The following is a 15,423-nucleotide window of genomic DNA, read 5'->3' on the forward strand; positions in this document are numbered from 1 at the left end:
AAGTAAACATCCTCGGAGTTGTGAAACAACTTAAATCTTTTAATAAAAGCAAGTCTTCTGGTCCAGACTGTGTACCAATTAGGTTCCTTTCGGAGTATGCTGATGCATTAGCTCCATACTTGACAATCATATACAACCGTTCGCTCGACGAAAGATCCGTACCCAAAGACTGTAAAGATGCACAGGTCACACCAACATTCAAGAAAGGTAGTAGGAGTAATCCACTTAATTACAGGCCCATATCATTCACTTCGATATGCAGCAGGATTCTGGGACATATATTGTGTTAGAACATTATGAATTACCTCGAAGAGAACAGTCTATTGACACACAGTCAACATGGGTTCAGAAAACATCGTTCTTGTGAAACCCAACTATACTTTATTCGCATGAAGTGTTGAGTGCTACTGACAAGGGATTTCAAATCGATTCCGTATTCCTGGATTTCCAGAAGGCTTTTGACACTGTTCCACACAAGTAGCTTATAGTGAAATTGCGTGCTTGTGAAATATCGTCTGAGTTATGTGACTAGATTTGTGACTTCCTGTCAGAGAGGTCACAGTTCGTAGTAGTTGACGGAAAGTCAGTTAAACATTTCTGGCGTTCCCCAAGGTAGTGTTATAGGCCCTTTCCTGTTCCTTATCTATATAAACGATTTGGGGGACAATCTGAGCAGGCGTCTTAGTTGTTTGTAGATGACGCTGTCGTTTATCGACTAATAATGTCATTAGAAGATGAAAACAAGTTGCAAAACGATTTAGAAAAGATATCTGAATGGTGCGAAAATTGGTAGTTGACCCTAAATAACGAAATGTACGACGTCATCCACATAAGTGTTAAAAGGAATCCGTTAAACGTCGGTTACTCGATAAATCAGTCAAATACAAAGGCCTTAAATTTAACTAAATACCTAGGAATTACAATTTGAACAACTTAAATTGGAAAGAACACATAGAAAATGTTGTGTGGAAGGCTAACCAAAGACTGCGTTTTATTGGCAGCACACTTAGAAAATGTAACAGACCTACTAAGGAGATTGCCCCCACTACGCTTGTCCGTCCACTTTTAGAATACTGCTGCTCGTTGTGGGATCCCTACCAGACAGGACTGACTGAGTATATCGAAAAAGTTCAAAGAAGGGCAGACGTTTGTATTATCGCGAAATATGGGAGAGAGTGTCACTGAAATGATACAGGATTTGGGCTGGACATAATTAAAACAAAGGCGTTTTTTGTTGCGACGGGATCTTCTCACGAAATTCCAATCACCAACTTTCTCCTCCGAATGCGACAATATTTTGTTGAAACCGACTACATAGGGAGAAACGATCACCACGATAAAATAAGGGAAATCAGAGCTCGTACTAAAAGATATAGGTGTTCGTTCTTCCCGCGCCCTATACGAAATTGGAATAATAGAGAATTGTGAAGGTGGTTCGATGAACGCTCTGCCAGGCACGTAAATGTGATTTACAGAGTATCTATGTAGATTAAGATGTAATATCCGAGGTCTTGGACAATACATTGTAGTGCAATGTTAGTTTGATGAAGTTTTCCAGAATAGTCTGTCATGTTCATGTGTTTTCGAATCTGCATAACTACTGCACACTACATCAATTTCACCTTTTATTGGATTACATTTTTATTGTTCACTTTCTCTTGCATTATCAAATGAAATGTTCGTTGATGCCTCTTAGTAAATAATCATTTCTTTTGTTTCCGACTGGATTACGTAAGTCTAAATTACATATATGACCTACTCATCTAATCTTCAGAATTCTGGTGTCCAAACATATTTCAAATTTCCATTCTGTTCTCGTCTGTACCTTTTACCGTCTTCGTTGCAATTCCATATCTGGTCACTATAAAAACAAATAGCTTCAAGAAAAACTATCTGACACTCAGGTTTCTATTCGACTGAATATTATTTCTGTTTTCCAAGAAATCTTTCATTGATATGGTCAGGATGCACTTAATGTCCTCTTTTGTCTCTATTTCTGCCATCGTGAAGTATTTCGTTGCCTAACTAGCAAACCTTTCCTGCTCATTTACTAATCCTGTTACGTCAGCTTTAGCTGACTTAATTCGAATATACTCACTTACCTTTGTTTTATTTAAGTTCATTTTAAAACCTGTTTTCAGGACAGTAGTCTGGTTAAAGGATCTCTGACAGTGTTACAATGACATTGGTAAACCTTAAACTCTTCATTTTTTTCTCATTGAACTCTGCTTTTCGTTTAAAATTTGTCCATAACAAAACTATCAGCATCATGTGTTCAAAAGAATTTGTTCTGAAAGGAGGGGAGCGATAAAAGATCGTATATACTGATAATAATTCTGCCACCTGAAGAAACAAACACTTGTGCATTTAATGTGTCACCTCTGGTTTCTACAACATCAACATATTACAGATACTCAGAAAATCAGGACTTAGCGCCCGAACCCAGGGAATGGCAGTTGTCCAAAACCTGGGAATTGGCCAGGATTGAAGCCTGGGTTGAAGCCTTGGTTGAAGCCTGGGATGAAGCCTGGGTTGAAGCCTGGGTTGAAGCCTGGGTTGACGCCTGGGTTGAAGCCTGGGTTGAAGCCGGGGTTGACACCTGGGTTGAAGCCTGGGTTGAAGCCTGGGTTAAAGCCGGAGCCGAAGCCCTGGTTGCCATTGTTAGGGAACGCTGGGCGCCTGCTTGGTGGTGGTGGAGCGCCCCACTGGCCGCCGAAGTTTGGCCGCAGGGGCTGCGGCTGTTGCTGCTGCTGGGGCGACTGGTTGTCTGCGCCTGACCCGTTGGACGCCTGGTTGTCCGTCGCGTTCACATCAGGCAGGCGCTGAATCTCCTGGGCGGCGCAAGCGGAGACCTGCGGACCAGCAGGCAGTAAATTAGCTGTCGGATAGCTCATGAGGCTCTTTCTGGTTTCTACAGGGGACGATCAAAAAGTAATGTAACACATTATTTTGCTTGGCCAGTTTCGGTTGAAAAAATGCACTCTTTGTTGTGGAGCATCGTGGAATATTCCCGCTTCAGCAACTGTAGTTTTATGAAGTTCTGAAGGGTGGCAGCGCTACATGTAGCCTTCAAAATGGCGCCTGTAACAGAGTTGCGTTCCAAATACATAGCTGAGTTTCTTCTGGCGGGAAACCATAACATCACAGATATTCAAAGTCGTTTGCAGAATGTCTACGAACACTTGGCAGTGAACAAAAGCATGGCGAGTTGTTGGATGGGGCATCTGTCATCACAGCAGCAAGCCCCATAAACCTGTCAGATCTTCCGTGTTACACAGGTGCGAATCTTCCAGTGTTGAAGTGATCGATGGATCACGATGAAGCACCTCGCTGCACTACATGAGGTCTCTGTCGGTAGTGCTGACACACTCATCAACCAGGTGGGGTACTGAAAGGTATGTGTCCGCTGGTTCCTCGCCACCTAACAGAAGACCATAAGGAGCAACGAAGGACGACCTGAGCGGAGTTGCTTGCGCGTTACGGAGCTAATCGTGATAATTTTTTATCGAGCATCGGCATGGGCAATAGAAAAGGTTCTAATGGCTCTGAGCACTATGGGACTTAACTTCTAAGGTCATCAAGGTCATCAGTCCCCTATAACTTAAAACTACTTAAACCTAACTAACCTAAGGAAATCAAACACATCCACGTGCGAGGCAGGATTCGAAGCTTCGACCGTAGCGGTCGCGCTGCTCCAGACTGTAGTGCCTAGAACCGCTCGGCCACCTCGTCCCGCCATGTGCAATGGAAAATGGGCTAATCACTTCGAACTGGGAACAAAACGGCAATCCAAGGAGCGACACCACACCACTTCCCCTCCGAAGAAAAAGATCAAAGCCCCACCCTCGGCCGGTAAAGCTATGGCGACGGTCTTCTGGTACTCTGAAAGGGTTATTGTGTTTGACGTCGTCCCTCATGATGCACGATCAACTCTGAAGTGTACTATTCATCCCTGAGGAAATTGAAGAAACGACTTCAGCGTGTTCTTAGACACAAATAGGAAACGAACGTCTCCTTCCCCACGACAACACAAGGCATCGCAAAACTCTGCGCACCCGAGAGGGATTCACAAAACGTAATTGGACTGTGTTTCCTCTTCCACCGTACAGCCTGTATCTCGCACCTTCCATTTGTTTCGCTCAACGCAGGATGAACTCCGCAGGAAGCAGTACATGATGGAATGTTATTGATGCACCAAGATGTTGGCTCCAACGTCGACCATTAGAGTGGTCCACCAGTAAGATGGCGTAAGGACATAACATTGATTCGAGATTATGGCGATAAAAACCAACTTGTTTTGAGAAAAAATCTGTTGCATTACATTACATGTTGATATTTTTGGATAATAACGTTTCATTTTCTACATCCTATAATATGAAATCGATAGGATTTGGAGGTGCTATGGACGTCGTCGCACTGTTCATGTGAACACTGTTGCAAACAAGCCCATTTCCGGTCTATAGGAACGCGACGTGACTGTATGATCATGCACGGACTAACGAAGAATATTTCTGTCCTCTAGGGTGCTAGTCGCGTGGGACTTTTGAGCGCTGATGAAGAGTATGGCGGCCACTGGTGCATAGACAGTCATCTGCGCAACGACAACACAGGACTCTGGAGTGAAGCACGTTTCTTCAGATGACAGCAGTTTCTGTGTACAGTATCAGAATGGGTGGTCCATGTATGGAGGATACGAGGAGAGTGAATGTTACCAGACTACAGTAGAGATCGGCATCTGGCATGATGGTGTGGGGTACTACGTGGTACACCAGGGGATCATCTCTCTTTTGTGTAACATGGATACTAGGCCATACATTTCTGACATGTTACAGCTGGTGGTTGTGCTACAACTTGAAGGTCTCAGAGACATCATGTTTCAACAAGATAACGCAAGACACATGTTACCCCTGTGCTGTGACCTACCTCAATGCGCAGGGTATTGCCCTGGCAAGCGCATTCTCCACACCTCCTACCTATTGAAAACATCTGGTCTTGGGTTGCTGAGACATTGGCATGCCACCACTCCCTAGCGACCACTATGGATGAACTCTGGCACAGAGCTGAATCGGCATGGAATCTGCCAAGATCAATTCAAGTCAGGTTAGAGCCATTGTGGCTGCCAGAGGCGGCAACACTTTGTTCTAAATTTCGTATATTCAGAAAACACCTACAAATTTAATCATGTATTCTTCCTACTATACTGTGTACAAACAATAAGTAAAATTCCGTGGTTTGCTATTCTTCACAGTGTCCCAGTTTTAATGTATTTCTGTATGTTAGCAACAGTTTATATAAAGCCACCGCGCGACCACTATGGTCGCAGGTTCGAATTCTGCATCGGGCATGGATGTGTGTGATGTCCTTACGTTAGTTAGGTTTAAAAAGCTTTAAGTTCTAGGGGACTGATGACCTCAGCAGTTAAGTCCCATAGTGCTCAGAGCCATTTGAACCACTTTATATATAGCCCTTTTGCCTTTTTCAGAGTTCGTATCCATGTAATTTTCGTATTTTCCTTCTTCAAGAGGCTCTTCTGCAAGTTTGACATTTATCTGTCCATCATCTCCACCTGCTACACGTACCAATACCTCAATTTTTTTTTATTTATGAGCATATTATAGCGGCCAGCTAACACACATTCCATTAGTTTTACCAACCGTTTCAATTCGGATCCAGTTTCAATGGTTATCCTTAAATTGTCATCAAGCAGAATGAAGTAGATTTTCTGTCTCTGGCAAGCAACTCCCAGATAGAAATTAACCTTCTTCCCTCACTTTCCACGCAGAAATTAAAGATCGGAGGTGATAATGATCAACCTGCTCTTCAACTTTTCGTGTTTTTGGTCACTGGTATCAACACATCAGTATTGACGACTCCAGCCTACTTCTTTTAAAGACAATAAATTATCCTTCTATCACTGTACTTGATGGTGTACTGCAGGGCCAGTCACAGCGTGATGAACCGCATACAAGCCGAATTTACAGGCCTCGTGCGGACCGAGGATCAGCCTGACTTGGTTTTGCTCGGACCTTCTCGGGAGTATCCGGTACGGCGCAACATGTCATTTAGTATTGCGGTGTGGCACTTTTCGGTCGGGACAAGTCTTTGAGTTCGGCAGACCCGTTGTGTCAGTCTGTTTCGCCATCGCTATCTGCTTGTGATATGAAGGACGTTCGCAGGTCCAGTGGCTGTTTGCACAAACAGAGACACTCTAGTGTCACAAATATTCAAAAATCAGTGGTAATGGCAGAATAGACCAATGAGACTTCTCAGAAGCTATAACGCAGTCGCATAATCGACGGGAACTGCATATTTGTTATGAAACAACATTCGAACACCATGTTAAAAGAATTTAAACATTTAGTTGGCAATGAAAGAGAAAAACAAATACAAGGATCGACAGATGGGATTCATAGTCCTGTACATCAGGAAGCAACTTGTGCTAAATGGCAAGGACCACATCAAGAAATAATGAACGAATAAAAAATTTCTTAAGTCGCAAGCGTCATTCCACAGCCAGTTGCAACAGTTTTCGATGGAATTTAACGAAGAGTATGGAGGCGTTATCTATTATTGCAAAGTACGTTGGTTGAACCAAGGGCATGCGTGGAACGATTTTTCGATTTGAAATTAGCTATTATTGAATTTATGAAGGAGAAAGGTGTGCAGGAACGGAAATCAGAACATCCGTAATGGATTGTGGACCTCGCATTTTAAGTGGTCTTGACTGCACACCGTCTGCAGTAAGACACTCGATCGTGAGAGACAATTTGTTTCTGATATGACGGACACGCATTTAAAAAGAAAATATTATTGCGCAAGGGAAGCAGTCCAGTATCATACTGTGTGTGTTTATTGTGTTTATTAAACCGGGCATCTAGAAACGACGGAGAGGCTTCGTCCAGCAGTAGCCCTCAGTGGTACACAACCCCACAACAGGCCACAGCAGTCCACCCACCCCACCGCCGCCCCACACCGAACACAGCGTTATTGTGCCGTTCGGCCCCCGGTGGACCCCCCTCCCGGGAACGTCTCATACCAGACCAGACGAGTGTAATCCCAAATGTTTGCGTGGTAGAGTAATTATGGTGTATGCGTACGTGGAGGCAGTGTTTGCGCAGCAATTTCCGATATAGTGTAACAGGCGGAATAAAGGGAACCAGCTCGCATTCCCCGAGGTAGATGGAAAACCGCCCTAAAAACTATCCACAGGCTGGCCGGCACACCGGACCTCTACACTAATTCGCCCGGCAGATTCGTGCCGGGGACCGACACGACTTCCCGCTCGGGAAGCAGTGAGTTAGATCGCGCCGCTAGCCGGTCGGGTTCCAGTACCCTATGCTCAATGACATTAAAGAAAATGTGATGTCTGAAGAACTCACTGTGGCCTTGAAAGAATTACAAGGATAGTTTTCTACACGTTTTGACGACACTGCCAAACTCACATCTTTTCGAGCTGTTTTCGAGACCGTTTGCCGTTTCAGTGGAAAGCGTCCCTGCACATGTGCAGATCTAACCGACTGATCTGCAGTGTAATTCCCATTTTATAGGCAAATCCTTTTTCGTTTGAAAAAAAAAATGGTTCAAATGGCTCTGAGCACTATGGGACTCAACTGCTGTCGTCATCAGTCCCCTAGAACTTAGAACTACTTAAAACTAACTAACCTAAGGACATCACACACACCCATGCCCGAAGCAGGATTCGAACCTGCGACCGTAGCAGAAGCGCGGCTCCGGACTGGAGCGCCTAGAACCGCACGGCCACCGCGGCCGGCTTTTTCGTTTGAATTGTGCAGGACGTCTACACTGTTTTCCTCAGATAGACTTTCCATTCGTCCACAATGAAGTTGCAAAACTGCTATAATATTTCTGTCAACATATGTATGGGAGCGATTATCAAACCAAATAAGTCTCGATTACGTGGCAACCTGAAAGTAAAAATCTATGAAATTATCTGTGTCTCTTCGTATGCCAACACTTTATACGAGAAAAAAATATACGTTATGTCTTCAGCGCCTTTTTGACCTACGTTGTGGAGCAATATGAAACCGAATCGTATGTAGTCCCAATGCACTGCTACCTAAAGTACAGTGCGTCCCCAGTTTCCCTCTTCCCCTCCTACCGGTAAGACAGTGTGGTGTGGCAGTGGGACCAGTGTGCAGACAGGCCGATCAGTATGGCACAAGAGCTGAGGCACAGCTCATGAGCCGAATTCTTGGCTGCCTCTGTTGTACTGCTTAAGGATGAAAAAAAAATCCTTTCCCCAATGTTAAAAGACATTGTCCTACAAGAGCAGTGTATGAATGCACCAGTTAGGCTAAAATGAAGAGGATGAAAAGCGATAGGGATGTAGTAGAACATAAAGGTGTTTTAAAAAAGAAATGTTCCATATTCTTTAGGAAAAACGCCACCCAGAAGTTGAAACAAAATGCCTGTAAACTTATGCTCGAAAATAAATACTTCTTGAGATGTAGGCCAGTGTACTGTATGATAGCTGTCCCTCTAGTGGCGCTATCAGAGGTGCTCCTCTCCTCAAAGAATCGTGGATTTGCGCGAAGATATCTTGGGATGTAATCTCCCAGAATCAGAACTTTTTATATTATCTTCAACTAAATTGATAAATATTACAGTACTTCATATGTTGCAGTACTGCCTTGAGTAGTTTGTAGAGCTACAGTAAAATAGCTATTAGGACGCTGTTCACATGACCAGAACAAGACATACTTCGCAATATATATCGGGTTTTTATCGGGTAGTTGATGTGAAAAACGTGTTACTAAGTGAGATACCATACACACTCTCATATAAACCGGGGGTTGGTCATGGAATGGACACTTATAACTTTAATTATAAATAATAAAACAGTAAGTCATTCTTGACGTTAAAAATTTCAAGGGAAGTCTATAAATCATTGACAGTAATTATAACACCATTCCTATGCAGGAAACATAAGAGTTTCGGTTAACAAATGACGGACAGCGTCACAGCAGAGAATGCCAAGAAGTATGAAACAGTACAATCTTGTATAATAGAATCTTTATCGCGCCAAGTCAGTCAGTCAGGGCTTACACGTGAACCAGCCGATATCTCCGTGTAGGCTATGATCATAAAATTTTTCATTTGCTACTTAATTATACTGATTACAATTCGACTGTACTTCTGCAAAATTAACATCGTTTATTTACAATAAATTCACTTTTATCAGTGGTTGCTGCCTACAATTCCATCAGATGACAGACATCATTCGTTTGCAGTACGAGAGCGCTACTGACTATGAGGACAATCAGAAGAAACACGGAATAGATAGAGTATTAAATACTTTCTAAAGAAGATATACTAACTCCACAATAGCTTCCTCAGTTATATGGTTTTGCCCAATATATCCGCACGGCAACGAAGCTTCTTGACAATTTCCTCCGGCAGGGCTTAACGCAGAAGCTCAGTAGTCTTTTTCTTCATTCTCTTGCTCGGGAGCATGCGGAACTATCTTGATGCAGTGTTACTATCAAACAAGTCTCCAGATTCGAATGTCTAGCAGCAAGAGAAAAACAGCCACAGGAAGACCAACGACGAACCGTGATCAATCTCCCGGCGAAAGAGATTGACGACGCTACAAAATTAGTTCACGAAAAGGGACTCAACTTCACTCCAACACCGACTGCTATACCTGTTGTATATTTCATCAGTGGTGTATAACAAGTAGCTTACCCCCTCCATAGCGACGATGTGGAATAGATACGTCGGGAAATGTGCAGCACGCTCTCTGCAGCCGTCCCTCCGAGGACGAACATCCCGAAAGCGAAAAGAGCTGCCATTCTAGATCTACGGAACGATCCTGAAATAATCAAACTACCTGTGGACGAAGGTAATGCCACTGTACTACCGCTGTCAGAGTACAATCGCAAAATGTATGACGTACTCGAGAATCCACTATCTAGAAATTTGAAGAGAGAACCGATCAACAAGTGAAGAAGAAGTCTACTGAGCTTCTGCGCCAGTCCCTGCCGAAGGAAATCAAGAAGCTTGGGTCACGAGCTGCTGCATCACCAAACTCTATGGGTTACCAAAGGTTTACAAACGGGACGTTCCTCTACGTTCTATTGTAAGCAAAACGGCACACCAACGAACCAGCTGACCAAACATCTAACGGCGGTATTAAGCCACTACACTGGTAAATGTCAGCACCACTTTAGGATCTCTGTACATTTCATTTAACAGGTTGCAAGAACTAGGCCTCGGTGACCAGGGCCTTGCGGCCAGCTTTGATGTGGTATCCCTCTTCACCAGAGTGCCGCTTGCTGATTCCCACAAGTTGATAAGGGAGAAATTCAATCCGGCAATGAGTCTTCGAATTTGTGCTCACATCAACATTCTCTCCCTTCACTGACGACTGCTATAAACAAACGGAAGAGGTCATCATGGGGTGCCAACTATCACCATTTGTTGCAAACTTGCTTACGGAGGACTTCGAAGATAAACCCTGGAAAAAGCTGCTCTGAATCCTACGTGGTTTTTTAGATATGTTGATGGCACATTTGTGGTGTGGAACCATGGGAGTGAAAGACTTCAGGAGTTTTTCCAGCATCTGATCTCTGTGCAGCCTAGTATCAAATTCGCCATGGAGATGGAAGAAAATGTCGATCTCCCCTTTATGCACGTATCAGTCAAGCGCAAAGCGGAGGGCAGTATGGGACACTGTGTGCATGGCAACGCCACCTACACTGATTTGTTTCTCCACGCTGCTAACTCAACATCCTTCACTGCGTGAGGGTGTGCTATATGCACTGGCACAGAAGGCCAGTGTAATAGCGGACGAAGAAAGCCTACGAAGGTAGATTGATCACCTTAGGCAAGATTACAAGAAGAACGTATACGATAAGAGGCAATTCGGACGGGCTTTTGGGCAGAAAGTACAATCCCAGCAGAGATAAAACGATGAGGAGGACACGACATTGCCGTATAGGTCATACGCCAGCAGGGTGTCGAACGAAATCGGCAGAATCCTGGCTCGATGTAACATTAAATGCGTTTTTCGCCCACCACCGGAAACGCGTGACAGGTAGAGTGAAATATGACTTGGGGCTCCATAAACGAGTTGTTTACCGTATTCCATGTAAATGCCGAAAGGCGTTCGTCGGGGAGACTGTGCGAACAATCGAAGAAAGACACACCGAAGACACACCGAACTTCCGCAACCAACAAAATCAGCGGTTGCAGAACACTGCAAGGCTACAGGTTGCTCCAGCAAGTATGAAGAAACGGAGGTGTTAAGACATATGTCGTCGTTTTAGACTGTGTTCTGAAGGAGGCTATTGAAATATGAGTGGCTGACGCGCAGGCCGACGCAGGGCACTGGAGTGGTCAAGGCCAGAGTTGGTGCCCACCATCCTCCAGCACTACTTCTGACATTCGTCGAGTCCATTCCACTTCCTGCTGAGGCACTTCTGCGTGCCCGTGGGTGTCCTACACGATATTAGGCAGGTGTACCAGTTTTTTTGGCTCTTCAGTGCATAATGTGTCCTTACCTTACGGCGTCCAGAAAACGAATGATGACGACTATCTCATCTCCATTAGACAAAAAAAGAAAACGGCAGCAGTCACACAACTGCACAAAGATAGTGTCTTTGTCCGAAAAGTATTGTCATGCAAAAACATAATAACCCTCGAAAATTAAAGAAAAGAGTACTCTTGCCCATGAAGGAGGTTTATAGGTATATCGCAAAGTGTACAGCCAATATGCAGGACACAATCTCTTCAAAAGTCCATGTAATTTTGTAAACCTTTGCATTTTCTGACTCGGAGATATTGGTGAGGCCTCTGGAAAATTGGTGTCTAAATTTGTTAAATCTCTTGCGCGAAGTTACAGTAAGATCGCCATAACACTCACACGAAAAGAAAAATGATTTTAATCACGTCTGATTTTAAATGATAAATATGTATTGTCTACTGCAAACTCAGTCCATAAACTAGTATCTTTTTCTGGGTAGCCAGTTTCAGGTTATACTCGTAGCACTGATCACTTCTCCGGTATTGTGTTTTTTCTCGCGCTTCTCTCCACTTGTTATACACTGATAAGCCGAAATATTACGACCACTGCCCACCGCGAGGATGACTGCCTCCTGGTGGTGTTGCTGGCTCGTGACGCATTAAGGAAAGGATGAACGCGAAAGTGAGACGAATGGGTAGTCATTACAGCGAAGATAGGGAACGCAAATGCTGAAATCCACTGGCATAAGTGGTTTTGACAAAGGACACATCGTTGTGGCTGGAAACGAGAATCTCTGAAACGGTGAACCTGCTCGCCTGCTGGCGTACTACAGTCGTGGTCATCTGTGGTTGTTAGTGTTTAACGTCCCGTCGACAACGAGGTCATTAGAGACGGAGCGCAAGCTCGGGTTTGGGAAGGATTGGGAAGGAAATCGGCCGTGCCCTTTCAAAGGAACCATCCCGGCATTTGCCTGAAACGATTTAGGGAAATCACGGAAAACCCAAATCAGGATGGCTGGAGACGGGATTGAACCGTCGTCCTCCCGAATGCGAGTCCAGTGTGCTAACCACTGCGCCATCTTGCTCGGTGTGGTCATCTGTGAAAAGTGGCTTAAGGATGGTGGAGTAACGCTTAGGCCGTATAGTATACACAACCACACAACATCACAAAACGTAGAGGGTAATCCAGGACACGCAACGTTCTGTAGCAGATCTGATGACAGAGGACAAACAACATCAAGAGAAGCGGAAATTACACAAAAGTGAAGTGGGAGAAGATAGGAGAGCACCGAGAGTTGCCATGTGAAAACCTGGCTATGGCCAGAACACTGATGATGATAACGACGATGATGACTAGCAGCAGTTGTACAGTTATTTATGTGACATGTGTGTGTTTACAGTACAGTGTTTGAGTTTCTAATATAACATTATTTCTACAATAAATTCTAAGTAATACGTGAACTGATGAAATAATATTATTTACTGTAATGGTACTTTGAATACCGAGGTCTGAATCTATTTTTAAGTAAAAAATCTGTAGATTGGCACATTTCGTTTAAATTTTGTTTTCCCAGATTCGAACTGCACTCGGTCCTAGTTATCTTGCATTACCGAAATTTTGCTGTATATACTGTATTAAACAATCATTGTAATAACTTTCGTCACGCTTTTACTGCTACGTCAGTCTTCAGAGAAAATATTTCTTGGGGCAGAAATACCCGACGCTATCGATATTCCTGCGTCATGAAAGTTCTTGTATACGATATACAGGTACGTTAATTTGATTTCTTCGGTGATGTTAGTCATACAATGTCACATCAACGTCCGTTGCCGCAAAAACGCATGTACTACGTACACTTGGGATAGTGGTCTGGGCAGAGCAGATTTATTTTGGACGAGTGGGGTTGCAGGCTGTGGAGCTGGAAACTGAAAACATTAATTATTCCTGTACAAGTTTCGAAAGGCCTTCACTTGTTGTTTAATGGGAGTGAGAGAATGTCGGTTTTTTCAATGATGCGAACTTACTATCGCTGTAAAGCTGTAAGCACATTTATATGAAACATGTGCGGCTACGTTTCAGAACTATTAGATGATTCGCGGATCCATTATCTTCTTTCTACATTATGTCTACTCATTATCAGCCAAAATTAGAGCCATATTATAGACCTATTAACATAGTGATATCTCCGTCAACTGGTTTTCGCTCGTCACTTGAATCTTACCGTGTGCAACAGCCAATCGGTAATTCGACACCGTCACATAGCTGCTTTCCAATTCTTTCTCTGCAGCCCCTTATGATCTGTCATAATATGGTTTTCAGTGGATTTTGCTGACATTTAATGTATGAGTTGACAAAGTCTGCACTTTTAGAAACACGTTGTCACAAATTGTGTGCCTACACTCTCTGTAATTTGGAACGTCATTGTCATTCTAATAGGACTTACAATATATTGACTTATATCAGATTATTTAATGGTTTCTTTAGTTCATGCCAGTAATCTACCTTATCTATCCCTTGATCACTATGTCGCTGTTCGTAATAAACTGAACCGTGCCGATTATACCCATAGGTAGACAAGTATGTTTTCTTGCACTGTTCGTATCAGACAGGTTTCTTTCGTTCGCATCCACAAGGTGCAGCACAGACAGAGCAAAAAATGTGTTCTTCCCCCCTAATCACAGGGCTAATAAGAGAGATTTTCATTTTCAGAGCAGCAGCTTACAAACATTATCCTGTGTAAAAGTTTCACCGAGTTATTTTCATTCGTTTAAGTTTAAAATACGAACATAGAAAAGTACAGTCAGTAAAAACCAGTAGGGGTTGATCTGAGCAACAGAGAACAAATATTGCTTCAATTATACTTTCCACAACATTGAGATACCATGAACCCATGATAACTGGAGGGAGATAACATGAAATCACGAAATAAATCATCTTCTTAGTAAACAAGCCAAGTACTGACCGAAGACTGCGCGTCTGAGCCACTTACCGCCAGGAAGAAGAAGAAAAGCAACGCTCTCATCTTGATTGTTGACTGCAGCTGACCGGAGCAATGAGCGGTCTTTTTATACCTCACCAAGCATCGCGTGATATTTATTCCTACTGAGGACTGCTTGTTTGCGAACGGGGGTATGACACGCGCAGGTGTCGACACCTCCCGTAAAACAAAGGCTGACAGTCTATGGAGACAGAATCAACTGTTGTTGTACCGTATTCCGGGAAGGCTTGAGACGTCACAGCTCGTTTATGATTGGAACTAAGAACGGTGTTTTGACAACTGAATAAACATCAGTGGAATGATGCGGGAACTGCCCACGTGCTTGAGCGTACTGCCTCGTGTAGCAGCAGCTACTTTCAGATTTCATCAACAATCGAGAAATTCAGTTACAGTAAAGAATGGTCTTAGGGATTCTCCCACTGGGTTTGAAAAGCTCTTATTAAATCTTTGCTACCCAATGCAAGGGTATAATGGTCAGTAATAATAGTTTATCAGAAACGGAAAAGAATTACATAAACGGTTAAACTGACGGAAGACAGTACCACATGTTTATGAGACACCACTAGGACTAAAAGATATGTGAATTTTATCGTTTGTGATGCTATAACACTACTTCATAATTTTTCAGTTAATTAATCCTACAATTTTCAAGTAATTTCTTGTACATGTATGTACTAATTTTGTCATTATTCGTTGTTTAAGAACGAAAATACAATTATGAGAAAGCTGTTGAAAAATAATATTGTAAAATTATTTGGTACAAACGTTCACATACTCAGTGAAGTTCATATTGTATATAATCCATATCGTCTCTTTCAGAACTGGTAATAGTGTTTCTGGGCATGGAAGCCCGCAGTCAGTAACGGAAAGAGAGTTTCTAGTCTTCCGTTGTGAAGAATGTACCCAAGATTGCGGTGCTCAAGGGTGTAACGGAGAATGA

The 15,423-nt window shown here is 43.3% G+C and overlaps 1 protein-coding gene across 5 annotated transcripts in view; it reads right to left on the minus strand.

Annotated features, from left to right (window-relative positions):
- Positions 1–2,344: 2,344 nt before the first annotated feature.
- The window catches only part of LOC126161479 (circumsporozoite protein-like), a 52,424-nt gene continuing 39,345 nt past the window's right edge, over positions 2,345–15,423 (minus strand). The window contains exons 1-3 of one of the 5 annotated variants that reach the window (XM_049917376.1): positions 14,475–14,631; positions 2,600–2,852; positions 2,345–2,551 (exon numbers count right to left, since the gene is read on the minus strand). In XM_049917376.1, the coding sequence (XP_049773333.1) occupies positions 2,430–2,551; positions 2,600–2,852; positions 14,475–14,507 (408 nt within the window). In that variant the 5' untranslated portion in view covers positions 14,508–14,631 and the 3' untranslated portion in view covers positions 2,345–2,429. Of the gene's footprint in view, positions 2,853–14,474; positions 14,632–15,423 lie in introns of those variants that run through there. The other 4 variants (XM_049917375.1, XM_049917373.1, XM_049917371.1 and 1 more) reach the window with 4 other exon arrangements.

Source organism: Schistocerca cancellata, chromosome 2 (assembly GCF_023864275.1).
Source record: "Schistocerca cancellata isolate TAMUIC-IGC-003103 chromosome 2, iqSchCanc2.1, whole genome shotgun sequence".
Classification (NCBI taxonomy): domain Eukaryota; kingdom Metazoa; phylum Arthropoda; class Insecta; order Orthoptera; family Acrididae; genus Schistocerca; species Schistocerca cancellata.